A 15,807-nucleotide genomic window follows, 5' to 3' on the forward strand; every position below is an offset into this window, starting at 1 on the left:
ATTGACTGTCTGCGCACTATGCGCCTCAGCATCCGCTGACCCCGCTCTGTCATTTTACGTGGCTGACCACTTCATGAGTGAGTTGCTGTCATTCCCAATCATTTCCACTTTGTTATAATCCCACTGAAAGTTGACTGTGGAATATTTACTAGTGAGGAAATTTCACGACTGGACTTGTTGCACAGGTGGCGTCCGATCACGGTACCACGTTGGAATTCACTGAGCTCCTGAGTGCGACCCATTCTTTCACTAATGTCTGTAGAAGCAGTCTGCAGGCCTAGCTCCTTGGTTTTATATACCTGTGTCCAAGGAAGTGATTGGAACACCTGAATTCAATGATTTGGATGTGTGAGTCAATACTTTTGGCAATATAGTGTACATAACTGATTCAGAGCCATGGAACCTTAATGAGAACCTTCATTCTCACAGCAGAATTCATGTGTCCACTGCAACCTTGAGTGCTAACATGGTAGCAGAACCTAAGCTAGCAACAGTAAATGCTACAACAACAATTTATCCTTTATCACCATCTTGCTCTCATACTGAATAGTTAAGAGCTCTTTAAAGCCAATTATCTTCACAAACACAGCATGTTGTGCTAGTTAGTTCATTGTTCATGACACAGTGATACAGAGTCAGATGTGTGCATGCAGATTATGAACAAGTCAGACATGGAAATCAATAATAAGACTTGAAATATGAACATAGCCTAAGAGTTTAAGTCACTCTGGACAAGATGTAAATGAAAAAAATTTGAATGAACATGAATCTGAGTGATGCAGACTATAATTAAAGTTTTAAATAGGTAACAATGCCTAACAGTGAGAAAATTAAAGTTTCTTATACAGTGTATATACACCAATCAGCCATTAAACATTAAAACCACCTCTTTGTTTCTACACTCTGTTCATTTCATCAGCACAGACAAATATAGAAACAAGTAGGTGGTTTCAATGTTGTGGCTGGTCAGTGTGTTTCTGTTCTATGTAGACCATTCAGATGAACACTCTTAGTATCTTGTATCACAGAATGGAGAGAAGAACAGATTAGTAGGCCTGAATAACACTTACAGTCAGTCACATTTCTCTCACCTTGCTTTTCCGCCTTCCCGCCTTCTGCCAGCATCACCGTGACGACCAACAGGCCCAGAACAGCCACACACACCCACTGCTGCTGCATGCTGGGACAGAGCACAGACGTCACCACAGGTGTTGTTTAGAAACCCATTAATTTACATGCACCGATTCTTCGGGGTTCATTCTAACAAGCTCAAGCTAACCACCCTATAAATATGAGTAGCACTGTGTAAATAGCACAGAAAGATGTGAAATTAGAATATGGCAGTTTGTTCATTTTAAACTGTAATTTGAACATTGATTAGTCTACTGTTTGGGTCCCTCTACAATAGACATATCGTCGCTGTCGGAAGAAAACCTTGTATCACCATTTTTGGCATTTTTCAGTTTTTGACATATGTTGAAAGTATCTGTTACTCTTTACATTGGTTGTAAATTTTGTGATGAGAGGCCTAAAGGAAATTACCCAAAATGACATGGGAAAAATTCTGGTTCCATTGACTTACATTGAAAATGAAGTATGTTTTTTCCTTCTCCTGTAAAGTTACTATTTTGGAGATACATTTGTTCTGCTCATGCAAACGCCTGTCTACAATCACATCCTTTAAAATAAAGATGCCAAAAAGAACCATAATGATTAGCTTATTAAAGAACCGCTTTACAGTGTAAACATAAAGTTTAAAAAAGTCTTTACAAAATGTTGAGGCTCCTTATCAGTTAATGCTTTTCATTAGAGCCACATGTCAAAGAACCTTTAAAGAATTTTAAAGGCACTCTGAAAAATTGCTACAGCTGTTGTAAACATGCTGACTTGCATGTTACAGTGGGTCCACAGCAGTCGTTCAACTGAGATTTCTGGTTTAAGGAGCGGGAATGTCTTCTTCAGATGATATGTTGTGAAGGTGTGGGGAATTTTTGAAAAACTACAACTGCTTTGAATTTTTTTTTCACTCGCTGGTGAATGTAGAAGGAAGTCAGGCAGCTCACACTACTTTTAGAAAACTGAATGTTGTATTGCAACAGTGGCTTATTTCTTAATATAGCAACTGTTTTGAAATCATCATAACAATGGAGAGAACGGATTACTCAAGCAAGAATGAGGCTTGACATATGAAGAGGAAAACTGCTAGAAAAACAGTTAGAAAGTGCGTAAGGTAGGTACTTCGCTATCAAGATATATTTACCTCAGTTTGGCTTCTTTTCTCTGACAAAAATTGTCTCTGGAGTCATATTTTTACTAAATAAACATTGTATTTGACAAACAAGGTAAAAATGACACTATTGTTAGTTTGGTAGTATTTATTAGCTAATAAAATAGTTGCTAGCAGTCAAGATTGTTTGATACCACAGGGATTCCCAATGCGTGTATGATATATGTACATTGACAGGACAGTTATGAACAAAAACATGAAAATTATATAACATGCTAAATTCTGTCAAACAGATGAGGCAGGAAGATACAAATAAAAGAATACTACATTAAAGAACACCACATAACATGACAAATAACATATTAAACCCTAAATTTAGGCCACAACAATGCTTCAAAAGTGCAGCTCATCACTACATCATGTGGCCATATATCTGAAGAACAAAACCCTGTGTGTAGCTTTTCTTATTGGACAGTAAGAGAGAGAAAAAAATCAAATGACTAAAGAAGCCAAGATGTTGAAGCACAGGTGAACAATGCATATTTGAAAGTTTGGAGCTCTGAAAGGACAAAACTGCAAGAATATGCTGTGCTCCAAGTGAATGCTTTGGCTGGGTGTGAGGCATTAGCATGACTTTGAGCAGGCAGCTAGAGTTCAGAGAGTGGAGGCACACAATAGACAGCGGAGCTAGAACAGGCTGACCACTCTCAGCCTGTCCGTCTCTCACTCAGCCTTTAGATCCCACTGGCACCACAATGCTCAACCTTTTAAACTGCTTTTAATCAAAGTTTCTGTCCATTCTAGCTCCACTCAATTGCTTTTTCCTTCTCTTTACTTTAGAAATGCTCTCTATCTCTCTCTCTCTCTCCATCTCACTCCTGTTATTCTAAAGCAGTAGAAAGGCACTCAGACCGCTCTAAGGAGAAATGAGCGTGAGGAGTTGGTAATTATGGAGCGTCTGAAGCCCAAGTGCTTCACTGTGCTTAAATTACTGCAAAAGGTACAGCCTACCGGCGACATTATCTCCATTCCTCAGTTTCAATTAATCATGAGTCTGCCCTCCCTCCTTCCTTTCTCTCGCTCTCCCTCCATCCCTGTCGCTCTCCCTCCCCAAACCTTCTCTTTCCGCTTTATATTTTTAGCTCTCTGGTTTCTCTGGCTGTACGTGATTGTTGCTGTTCCCATCGTCTATTCATTACTGAAGCAGAGCAGACTGTATGGAAAATGCTCGTTTAAAAAGACTATACTCCCATTAATGATCCCCTTCATTAATATCACCAACTGTTTCTTTCTGTAGCACTCTTCATGTCTGCACTCATTAGGCTGGGGAGAAGTCCAGCCTGAGCCCTCTGTGCTGTATGTTGCTCAGAGAATTTGGCTTTGTATACACAAACTGATACATACATTACACATAGATACACACACACATATATATGTATATATATATATAGACACACACACACACACACACACACACTCAGCTTAGAACAGACTGTTCGGGGCAGAAGCACAGAGCCACTGGCTCAGAACAACAACAACACAAAGGATGATTTCATGTGTTGTGCCTGATGATGGATATGGTGCTGTGTGGTGTGGATATGCATTCGCTCTGAGGCAGCTGACAGGGTAATTGCCTGAGAGGCGGCTGTGCTGCTGTCGTCTGGCGCAGGCAGAGAGCAGAGCAGGATTAGAAAAATGCTATGATGCTGTGCCCCTGCTCAGGCCTCCACCCTCTTCCCCTGCCATTTCATCCACCAAAAGCCTCTGTATTATACTTGTAGACATTGAGTTTCTCCTGTTTTTGACACAAAATATTAGTAGGCTAGACACCTGCTCATGAAGCATTTCTTCTAAAATCAAGGCTATGAAGGGGCCTATTTCAGTTTTCTTCACTTTTTTGTGTTGTCTTTATGTAAACATTGTCTGTGTTTCAAGATGTACCATTGACTCGTCAGTCTATATATCCACCTATTCAGTCTGCAACAGTTACAGCTCTGCCCATTCACACTATATAAGGAGTGGTTCAGCTCAGTCTGCTTTACAAATCAAGCACAATGGAGCACAGCTAATCAGAACTGAAGTCATTTATGTACTGCAATCTTGAAGGCATGATAAAATATCAGCCTGTTTAAAACTAAGGGACAAAAAGTAAAATGTCAGATTTTTTTATACCATTTTAGATTCATATATCACAAATGAGCAGTTTGTCTCCCTTTGCTACAGTAACAGTTTTTACTCTTCTAGGAAGGGATTACACTAGCAGATAGAACATTGCTATGAGGATGTGATTGCATTCAGCCACAGGAGCATTAGCGAGGTCAGGTACTGATAGTGATTACTACACCATGCGAGCTCATTTCAAAGGTATTTGAAGGTAAAGGCTAGTTCTAAACATTGGGGGATCCTATATGGCATCTTGCTTGTGGCAATATTGTGAGGAGCACAAACAATACAAAACAAAATAATTGCTAAAATAACTACAGAGTTGCAAGGGCCCCTTGTGACTCAGCATACCTAAACAACTGCTTATAATTCTTACAGCAATAATGTCAATAGTGCTCCACCACCCCAGACACTGCCTGCTGCTCAGTGTATTGCAAAATGTGAAATGCTAAAGCTATACTGTGTAAGTTTTGGAGATTTGGAGACCTCTCTGGTATAACTGCAAGAACATTTTCTAATGTTTGTTGAGCTTCAGTCCACTTCCCTAAACAGATGAATCTGATGATTGCAAGTGCGTTGGAAAAGTATTCAAAGAGGACCCAGTCAAAACCTGGTGAAGGATGTGTCTTTTGAGCTTGTGAGTGAATTACCTACTAAAAAAGAGATAAACCATCACTTCTGGCCATTGCTGGCCACGACCATCTAAGCTGATGTGTACAGAATGTGTAATGGCCACTGATCTCAAACAGAGCCAATCTTCATTCCCTGCCCCGCAGCTTATCTTTCACATCTCTGGTCTCCATCGTTCGTCAGTAGAGTATGGAGAGATGGAGAGGTAGGGGCTTTAAGTGATGAAAGTGTGCTGAGGAGAGAAAAGGTGTACGTGCAGATGTGTGACAGAGAGTTGAGGATTATTGGGGAAACCTCACGGACAGCTTTGGTGCCAGAAATACCCCGCTGAATGGTTAATAGAGGGCCAAGAAGGCCAATACATCACATGACGTGAGCCCTGCAGGAAGCAGTGGGTGCGAGAGGTGGTGACTCATCAGATCTTCAGCAGGAGAGTGAGAGGAGTTTCACTCCAGTGGTGGAGCTCAGTGGGCAGCACTGGAGACTGAGCCTGTCCATACAGCTCCATTACAGAGGAGACTCAGGGGGTAGGGTTTGAATTGAGACAGGCTGTAGCGTTATACCACTCCATTAGCTCATTGATCAGTGTCAGAGCTGCTGTCCCAACTGAAAGATGTGAAAGAGAGGGCACTATTGATCAGATCACATCTGTAGAAGTAGTCTAAAAGAGATGCTATAAAGACACGTACAACCATGTGCTAAAGCCTGACACATACAAAGCACAAAGTAAACGTCAATAGCAATAAAAGAATACCTACACTCTTAAATAAAATTTCTCAATTTATTCTTGAGAAAAAAGAAAAACCTTTGAGTGGCATAGAATCCTTACAAGAGGTTCTTTAAACTTTAAAGAGGTTCTTCACTTTCACAAAAATGCTTTTTTTAAAGAACCATTCATTGAAAGGTTCCATAGGGAACCAAGAATAGTTCTTCTATGGCATCACTCCAAAGAACACTTTTTGGCATCTTTGCCTTTAAGAGAGTGCATGCAGGTAACTACATTATACCCAGTGGAGACCAATTTAATTTAGCAGGTGTTAATTTAACGGTGGTGGTTTTATTGAAATGTTTTTCAAATGTTGACCTCACATCTAAACACTGACTAAACACACACTTACACAAAAGACTGAGCCAGAAAGTGTGCAAAAGTCAGAGACCATCCAATCACTTATTGAATTTAAGTGATACTTTTTTAATCCCACAACCGGGGAAATTCCACCTCTGCATTTAACCCATCCATGAAGTGAAACACCACATACACACACTAGTGAATACACACACACACACACACACACTAGGGGCCAGTGAGCACACTTGCCTGGAGCAGCCCTATCCACGGTGCACGGGGAGCAATTGGGAGTTAGGTGTCTTGCTCAAGGACACTTCAGTCATGGACTGTCCGGTGCTGGGGATCAAACCAGCAACCATCCAGTGACAGGGCCAGCTCCCTAACCTCCAGCCCACGACTGCCCCCATTTCCATACAAAATTTCCATACAAAATTGCCATGAAGTACATGTTATTAATCACAGAAACATAATACTTAACAGAAGAAATTACACAAAGCCTCCAAAACTAAGCGTAATATTAAATATATCAGCAATTAATTTGGCCACTCTTTACTTTTGTGGACCTACTGCCACTTCATCTCTTTCATCCTTCAATCATAAAACCTCTGAGTTACAGCTGTGTCTTCCCCACAAATTCGTTTCCCAGAGCACTCACTAGCCCTGTTTACATGCAGCCTGGTAATCCGTTAACCATCCGACTAATAGCTGAATCAGAATGGAATACGTCCATGTAAACACCTCAATCGGAATAGTCTAGTCCGATTGAGGCCATTCGGAATACCATTTCTATCCGATTGAATGAAGTGGGTAATCCTGTAAATAATCTGTTAAATAAAAGAATAATATCCGTGTAAATGCCTGAATCTGATTACATTCCCTATTGGAATGTGTAAGTACGTTCTGCGCATGCGCGTCGCGTCATAGCGAAAGGTTTATACCGTTCAGTATGGCGGAGCTGAAACTGGTCTGCAGAGGAGACGGAGTTCATGCTCTGAGCTTTAAAAGACGGCGGTGGGACGGACGGCCAGCTTCTATGTCTCGGAACACGACATCTTCCTTTATAAGTACATGTGAAGGACGTTTTTCTGAGTCTGACGTCAGTTTAAAGCCATTAACAACACAAACGCGCCAACTGGAAACTCATCTCACGCCGACTGGACGTCACGAGACATTCGCCGTCATGGTAACGTTTATTCTTAGCGCTGCTCCACGCATGCGCGTCATTTTGCATCGGATTACTTGTAGTGAGCATGTAAACGAAGATTTTCATGAGATTGTTGAACAGAGTGATCATTTTAACACCAAATCTGTAATGGGATTGTATTCCATCTTTGCATATAAACACAGCCACTGACATCATGTTCCCCTCCAGACATTCACATTCACATTCACATAAGCAACTACCTAAACACACCTTAACAACCCTGCAGAATTCTTTCTTATGTGCAGCTAAAATGACTAAAAGAAATATTTCTGAGATTAGATTTAAGATAATCCTCTAGTGTAAGGAAGAGGAAAGTCACAGAAAAAATGACCTGGTAGACACCAAAACTGTCCCCATCAGATTAACAGTGCTCAAAGCCTTTATCTTTCAGAGAGAGAAGAAAATCTCACTCCACTGTTGCTTCAGATCTGAAAAAATACACAGGTGTTTCTGTCCATCCTTCCACTGTGAGCTGTAGAGTAAGGTTTTGTGGACTACTGAGTCCTTAGACTAATTAGTAATCAGGATTATTTAGATTATGAGAAAAACGTCACCAGCTTCTAAGTCTGAGCTCTGGAGATGTGGATTTCTTTCAAAAACTGAAAGCAAGTCTCCCAAAAGGAACGAACGCTGCGATAAAGGCAAATAGTAGACACACTAAACACCAATCATTTTGCTAATATAGACCAAATCAGAATGTTTGTAAGCGTAAATGTTGTCTGTATGGGTCGATAACTCCAGTCAGCAGTAAAAGCAGCACATTTTAAGTAGCTGTAAATATGAACAGAACAGTTGGAAACACAACAGGTAAAATACTGTTGGGATTGAGGCTGTAATGTCAAATGCGTTTGAGGAAATTGGGTCCATGTGCTTTTAAGAAGTGTGAAGGTGCCTCATTTTTTGTCCCATTACTACTGAGAGAGAGAGCCTGATAGAGAGTGATTGAATGAAAACGTGCGTTAAGAAAACTGTCTTCTAGCGTTCTGCTTGAGCCTTTCCACAGCTGTGCTTATTCTCCTTATTTTATCTTAACCCCCTAAATTACCAAGGCCTGCTGACAGGCCAAAGGTTTCATTACACAGTTCTGTAACCTAAGAATAGCTCAGCCAGTTTACACTGAAGTGCCTGTAGTTACTTAAAAATAAGCTTTAGTTTGTAATACATCTGGGATTTTAAGGGGTTAAGTTTAATTTCACTGCATGGAACTGCAAATAAATGTCACTGTGCTTTGGAACTGCACCTTGCATCAGTGTGATTTTGGAGTGAAAAAGCACACTAAAGCGACTGGGTTACCATGTCAGAGCAGATAGCCCTGGCTCTGGGAATTTTAATAGTTAGAAAGTTATCTTTCAAAAACATATGTATCTTTCATAAGATGGCAGAGCTGCTAAAAGTAGTATGAAACCCAGTAACTGAACTTTAGCTTGGAGCTAACATAACAGCTCTTAGCATTGTCATAGCAGATTAAGAGACCCTTATTAGTCCCACGACAGGGAAATTTCACCTCTGCATTTAACCCATCCGTGAAGTGAAACACCACATACACACTAGTGAGCACACACACCCACACTAGGGGGCAGTGAGCACACTTGCCCGGAGCAGTGGGCAGCCCAATCCGCAGCGCCCAGGGAGCAGTTGGGGGTTAGGTGTCTTGCTCAAGGACACCTCAGTCATGTGCTGTCGGCTCTGGGGATCGAACCAGCGACCTTCCGGTCACGAGGCTGGTTCCCTAACCTCCAGCCCATGACTGCCCACCAGATCTAAGAAATGCTGCTTATATAGTTAATTTTTTTTTCAATTAAACACTGCGATGAAAATAAATCTTGTGCATGTTTATGATTTAATGCCAAAAAAATCATCTCACACAGTCCTGTTACTCGTGAAGTTAATGTGGGAAGATCGGTTTAAAATAGAAACGGTCAACATGCACCAGAACAGCTTTAGCAGCATACAGGTTTTGCCAGTATCAGCAATGATAACATGAAGAGCATATAATTTGCTAGTGTAAACTATGGATGAGGGACAACACATGCAGTTCAGCCTTGCTTCTTTATTGTTTACATGCCTCATTACATACATTCGTGAGTTTCAAGTTTCAAAACTATGGGTGCCCCTTAGGTACATACTATGTGATAGCCCCACACTTGAAGCTTTTTTTGTTTTTTTGCTTTGAACATGCATATAACTTTGTAAATGTACATGCTGTGGGCTGTGCAGAACCAAACATCAACAACATTAATACAAACAATTTCAGACAATAATGCTCTCCAAACATAATAAGGGAAGTGTGAGATATGAAGTCTCCATGTTTGCTAACTACATGAACTGTACATGGGACAGCATATCTACAAGAATAGCTTGACTTTGCATAATAATCTGATGCATATATGACAGTAAGTTTCAATTCAGTCGACGATCGACGGTAACTTACACTGTGTCCTGTGTATGTGTGTGTGTCCAAGATTCAGTCCTTGTATCTTGCAGGCGTTTTCACTTGTCTTCCAGACCTTGTGAAGTATTCCTCTCTCAATTTTTCTCAGTTAAATCAGATTGTTCTGCAATACCGGCTTCAGCAGGTGAACCGGATTCACTGACCTGCAGCTCGAAACAAGAATCAACAGCAACATTGGGTGAGGCTAATGGGAAGTCTTTTTCAGCTGTTTTGAGGAGGTATTTTTCGGTTTCTCCTGTAGGTTCTTCCATCTGGCATCTGAACAATGAATGATCTTGGCTGCTCATGCTCGCTGATCACAATAGCAGGTTGCCAATGTTGCCTTCTCTGAATTCTCACCTTGTCTCCTGTGTATATGCTTGGCAGATTCTTTGTATGTCTGTCATAATAGCTCTTCTACTAGAGTTGTCTCCTCTCCAGCTTGTCCTGAATCTGAATTTTGCTTTCAGGTGTTAATAGAACATTGGAGGTAGGGAGTTTGGATTTCAATCGACGCCCCATCAGTAGCTGTGCTGGTAAGTAACCTATGCCCTCTAGTGGATCACCTTTACCATCTTGAGCTGTCTTGAGTAGATTCTTGATGGTCTGCATGGTTCTTTCTGCTTGGCCGTTTGACTGTGCATGTTCCAGACTTGACGTTATGTGTTTGAACTCCCAGTCTCTTGCAAAATTGGTGAATTCTGCACATGGCATATTGTGGACCATTATCAGACACAACAATGCCTGGCAAACACTCATCTTAGAGACATGATGAAGCCTTGGGCAGTTGTGTTGGAAAGTTTGCTGATCTCAGGGAACTTGGAATAGTAATCTACATATAGGAGGTACTCTGCTCCATTGTAGTGGGACAGGTCAGTTCCTATCTTGGACCATGGTCTTCTTGGCAGTGAATGGGACAGTAGAGGCTCTATTGGATTGCTGTTTCTGTTGGCATTGCACACAGCACATTGTGACACAAAGTCCACTATTTGAGCTGACATGCCAGGCCAGGACAAGATGTTCCTTGCTCTTTCTTTGCATTTTACCACTCCAAGGTGTGATTCATAGATTCTGTTCAGCATTTCTTGTCGTAGCTGATTTGGTACAATGATTTTGGCAGCTTTGAACAGCACTCCTGATGTGTAGCTTATTTCCTCTTTGAATGTCCAATATGCTTGGATTTCCTTTGGGATGCCATTTTTCTCATTGGGCCATCTATCCATAGTCATTGTGCATAGTAGTTGCATCTCTGGATCATTAGCTGTTGCCTTTTGGAATGTGGTTAGCTTTTCTTCGGATATGGGCAGCTGTGGCGTGATCTAGTTCACTTCTAGTTCTTCGCCTAGCAAGTCTTCAGTCTGCTCATTCAGATGTGCACGACTCAGTGTATCTGCAATGTGCATTTCTTTGCCTGGTTTGTATTCGACACAGAGAATGTATTTTTGAAGCCTGAGCAACATTCGCTGTAACCTTGGTGGGGCCTTGTGCAGCGGATTTTTGGATATGGTCTCTAGAGGCTTGTGGTCACTTTCAACTGGAATTTCTTTGCCATACACATACTGGTGGAACTTTTCACAACCATAGACAATGGCAAGCAGTTCCTTCTCTATCTGTGTGTATCTGAGTTGTGAGTCAGTAAGTGTACAAGATCCATAAGATACTGGTCTTTCCATCCTGAAGAACAGCTGCTCCAATGCCTTCTGAGCTTGCATCTACAGATAGTGTCACAGGTACTTTAACATCATAGAGCTTTAGTGTGGGAGCATTTGTGAGCAGAGATTTCAGTTTTTCAAAGCTTTGTGCTTGACTTTGTTCCCAGTGCCACTGAGTGTCATGCTCAAGCAGTTTTCTGAGAGGTGCACTGACTTATGCCAGGTTGGGAATAAACTTGGAAAGGTACTGAATCATGCCCATGAATCCCATGAGTGCTTGCTTGTTTTCTGGTGTAGGCACATGTGTTATAGCTCTCACTTTCTCTGGATCTGGCTTGAGACCTTCTGCAGACAGTATATGTCCAATGTACCAGATTTGTGATGTTCTGATCTTGCACTTGTTTTTGTGGAGTTTCAAATTCCACTGTCTTGCTCTTTTCAGCACTTGGATGAGTCTGCTGTCATGTTCCTCGACTGTTTCACCCCAGACTAAGATATCGTACATAACGTTGACAACGCCTTCCAGGCCTTCAATCATCTGTGCAACTGACCTTTGAAATACCTCAGAGGCTGAGGACACCCCAAAAGGAAGTCGAAGGAATCTGTATTTCCCAATGGGAGTGTTAAATGTACAGAGCTTGGAGCTTTTGTTATCAAGTTTGATCTGCCAAAATCCTTGATTGGCATCTAGCACAGAGAATATTTGTGCAGTTGGCAAGCTGGAAACCACCTCTTCAACTGTGAGCAGTGGGTAGTGTTCTCGTTTAATTGCTTTATTAAGGGCTTGGGGATCAACATATATCCTGATCTTGTGTGGTTTCACCACTGTGACCATGCTGTTTAGCCAGTCAGTCGTTTCATGCTGTCTGGTGATTACACCCATTTTCTCCATTTTGTGTAGTTCATCAAAGATTTTGTCTTTCAGGGCAATCGGGACTTTTTTTGGTGGATGAATCACTGGTGAGACCTTGGGGTCTACTTGAATGTGGTGATGCCCTGGTAGGCATCCAAGACCAGTGAACAGATCATCAAAGTCTTTCAAAATGTCATTTTCAGGTGTGATTCCATGCACTCTATTAACCACACCTAACATCTCACATGTCTCATGTCCTAGTATCGCTGGTACCTCACTGTCAACAATGTGAAATTCAGTTTTGTGTTTTTGGCTTTTTTGTTCACAGGTGAGTGTTTGCTTTCCTAATGGTGACATGTGATGGCCAGAATATGTGAGCAGTTTGCAAGCTGAATTTCTGAGCTTTGTTCCAAGTCTGAGTGACTAGTAGACCTTTGCTGAGATGACACTGCAATCAGCACCAGTGTCCAACTTGAAGACAATGTTCTTGTTTATTTTTAGGTTTTCAGTCCAGTTATTCCTTTCACTTTGGGCTCCTGTTGTGACAATGCCAATGGTTTTCTGATTTTCTGTTCTTTTGATTTCAACTGTTCTAATGAAGAAATCTTCCAGCTCTGCCTTTTGTTCTACTGCATGCATTTCTCATCATACTGCTCTGATTTTTTGTTTTGCACATTTTGGTGAAGTGATTCTTTTTGTTGCAGGATTTGCATACTTGGCCATAGGCAGGAGATTGTTTCTGTTTATGTTCGTAACCACATCTGGAGCAGATTGCTTATGTTGCTTCTAGTTTGCATTTATTTTTGTGTTCAAACCCAACTGTCTTTGTGTTGTTTCTGTCATTCTGTTTTGTATTTCTGATGCATTTGACCTTGTTTATTTCAACTTCTTCATTGAGCACTTTCACTTGATTGGATGTCACTTCTTTTGCATGACATATCTATGGCCTTTGTCACTGTCAGATCTGTTTCTCTTAACAGCCTTGCCCGCACTTGATCTTCCTTAATACCACAAACAATCCTGTCTCTGATTAACGAGTCATGCAACTCACCGAAGTCAGTTTTTTGCACAGGTGGAAACAATTAAGGGCGGAGACAAGAAACAAGGGGCGGGGCCGGGACGAAACCAAACAAAGAAGCACATGGACGATAAAAAGTAAACAGAAAAGCACATGGAGTAGTGGGAGGAGCCAATCATGACGGGTAGGTTCTTTCTTGGCTCCCAGTAATCCTTGAACTTGTTTTTCAACACATTTATTTTATCAGTTTCTTTCTCTCCGAATTGGAATGTGTGGTAGACCTTCACTGAATCTTCTCTCGCGACATACAGAAAGGTGGCGCATTGCACTTTTTCTCAGCGATGCCGCTCACAGTGAGAAATAGGTCAAACTTTTGCACCCACAGTCTCCAATTTTCGGCGAGATTGCCTTGCAAACACAGTGCTGAAGGCGGCTGCAACCGTGCCATTTTGGTCACTAGCCCTTTTACTTTATTCTGACACCATTTAAACTGTGGACGAGGGACGACACATGCAGTTCAGCCTTGCTTCTTTATTGTTTACTTGCCTCATTATGTACATACGCAAGTTTCAAAACTACGGGTGTCCCTTAGGTACATAATGTGACAACTAATATGTCACAACAAACATAGAGACATAAACATATTTAGATGTTTCATCTCAAGATCACTGAAAATGTTCTGTATTTTCATCCCCTAATCTTGATTGTATAATTTTCAAATAAATATCTGCTGTATGCTGTGCTACCAGAGTTACCCACCCAGAAGTAAGTTCTTTGTTGTTATTACATAATGCAGAATTGTTTTATATTTAGTTATTGAAGCTTTTATGTAATTTTCTGCAAAAAATATGATTTTGGACTCTTTTCTGATCCTAAAAACTGAAAACTGATATACAAAGAAAAGAAATAATCAACAATGTAGCTGGTATAAGTACTGAACCCCTTCAGATTAGTACTTGGTAGAACTTCCTTTTGCTGTGGTAACAACGTTAAGTCTGTTGGAGTAAGTTTCTACCAGCTTGGCACTCTGAGAGAGTTTTTGCCTATTCTTTCTGCCAGATTTGCTCTAGGCTGGGTGAATGGTGCTTGTGGACTGAAATTTTCAAATAGTACCACAGATCCTCAGTAGGATTGAGATCTGGACATTGTGGAACTTTCACCTTTTTATTTTTCAACCACTTCTGTATTGCTTTGGCTGAAGTTTCTTCCAAGTTTTTAGCAGGCTTACACAGTTTTCCGTTTTGTATCTCTCTGTATCTTGTGCCATCCATCCATCATTCAAATTTAACAAGGTGCTTAGTCCCCACAGAGGAAAAGCATCCCCACAACAGGTTGCTGCCACCCCCAAGCTGATAATGAGATGATAATTGTTGAGGAACAGACAGCGTTAGGTATGGGCCACACATAGCGTTTTGAATTTTGGCCAAAATGCCCAATTTTTTTCTCATTTGACCACAAAACGTATCACACTCTTAGGCCAAAAACATGCTCAGCACAAGTAGATGCATTTGACAGCATTCAGCCAACGCATTACAAATGCAGTCCTTCTGTGCAAACTCACTAAGCATTCATACATTGCTGTGCTTATTACAACAGCTAAACATGGACAAGTAGACAAGATTGAGCTGCTTTACCTCTTCTGCTGGAATGGAGAGGGAATAACGTATCTTTTTTGTTGTTGTTGTTTACATAAGCAGTCTTTATGAGAGACTTAACCACTCATCTGCTGTGGCAATTGAGAAAGCTTGCCATACAAGACCGCTTGGACAGGCTTGGCTGTCGTTATAGCACCCCTTGCTGTACCGCTCAGAATGCAGCTTGCGCTTGCATTGTGTTATGAAATGCGTCGTGCCACAATTTTCAATGGAACTATGCACAAAATCCCATCTGCGTAGCATCTGCATCCTTGCGTGAAGTATGTGTCAGGCCTTATGCTATCTGACAAATACTTGAAATGATTTGACAGGGTAGGGTAGGAACAGAATACATGTAATGGTGTTATGTAATCAGGATCTCAGTTATTCATTTTTGCCACAGAATATTTTCTTACACAAAACCACTTTCACTTTAAATGAACAATTTGTTGGGGTCAGTCTTTTAAAATAAAATACTATGACACATCACAAAATATCAAAGTGTCATTTATCTTTAAAGGGGTTTAAATTCTTCTGCATCTGACTGACAAGGACAATGAGGAGATGTGCCGTGGCTATTTGATTATATTCATTCAATGATAACCAAGGTAGCCTGCAGTATCAGCCTCTACTCCTCTATTCTATTCTAAATTCTAATGGAAATTTTATGAATTTAGAAAGTTTGCACAAAGCTACATGACTGAACTCCATAACTCACTTAGAACAGAGAAAAAAAATCTGATATGCTGAAAAACCCAGGATGAGGCACACAGTGTTTGGCTGTGTGTAATTAAGCTTACTTCACATTTCTGTGTCCAGCAGATTAGAAGTGAACTCTTCTTGTAATCGTTTCTCTCCACGCAAAGGTATTTCTGTTTTCATGGCTAGAATACCTGAGATACCTTTGGAGTTTTTGTGTGCTCTGT

The 15,807-nt window shown here is 41.0% G+C and overlaps 1 protein-coding gene across 1 annotated transcript in view; it reads right to left on the minus strand.

The window, feature by feature from the left end:
* The window catches only part of ptn (pleiotrophin), a 95,372-nt gene that overhangs the window by 18,004 nt on the left and 61,561 nt on the right, over positions 1–15,807 (minus strand). The window contains exon 2 of the mRNA XM_037542960.1: positions 1,092–1,180. Within this exon, the coding sequence (XP_037398857.1) occupies positions 1,092–1,179 (88 nt within the window). The 5' untranslated portion in view covers position 1,180. The remainder of the gene's footprint in view (positions 1–1,091; positions 1,181–15,807) is intronic.

This window comes from Pygocentrus nattereri, chromosome 11 (assembly GCF_015220715.1).
Source record: "Pygocentrus nattereri isolate fPygNat1 chromosome 11, fPygNat1.pri, whole genome shotgun sequence".
Classification (NCBI taxonomy): Eukaryota; Metazoa; Chordata; class Actinopteri; order Characiformes; family Serrasalmidae; genus Pygocentrus; species Pygocentrus nattereri.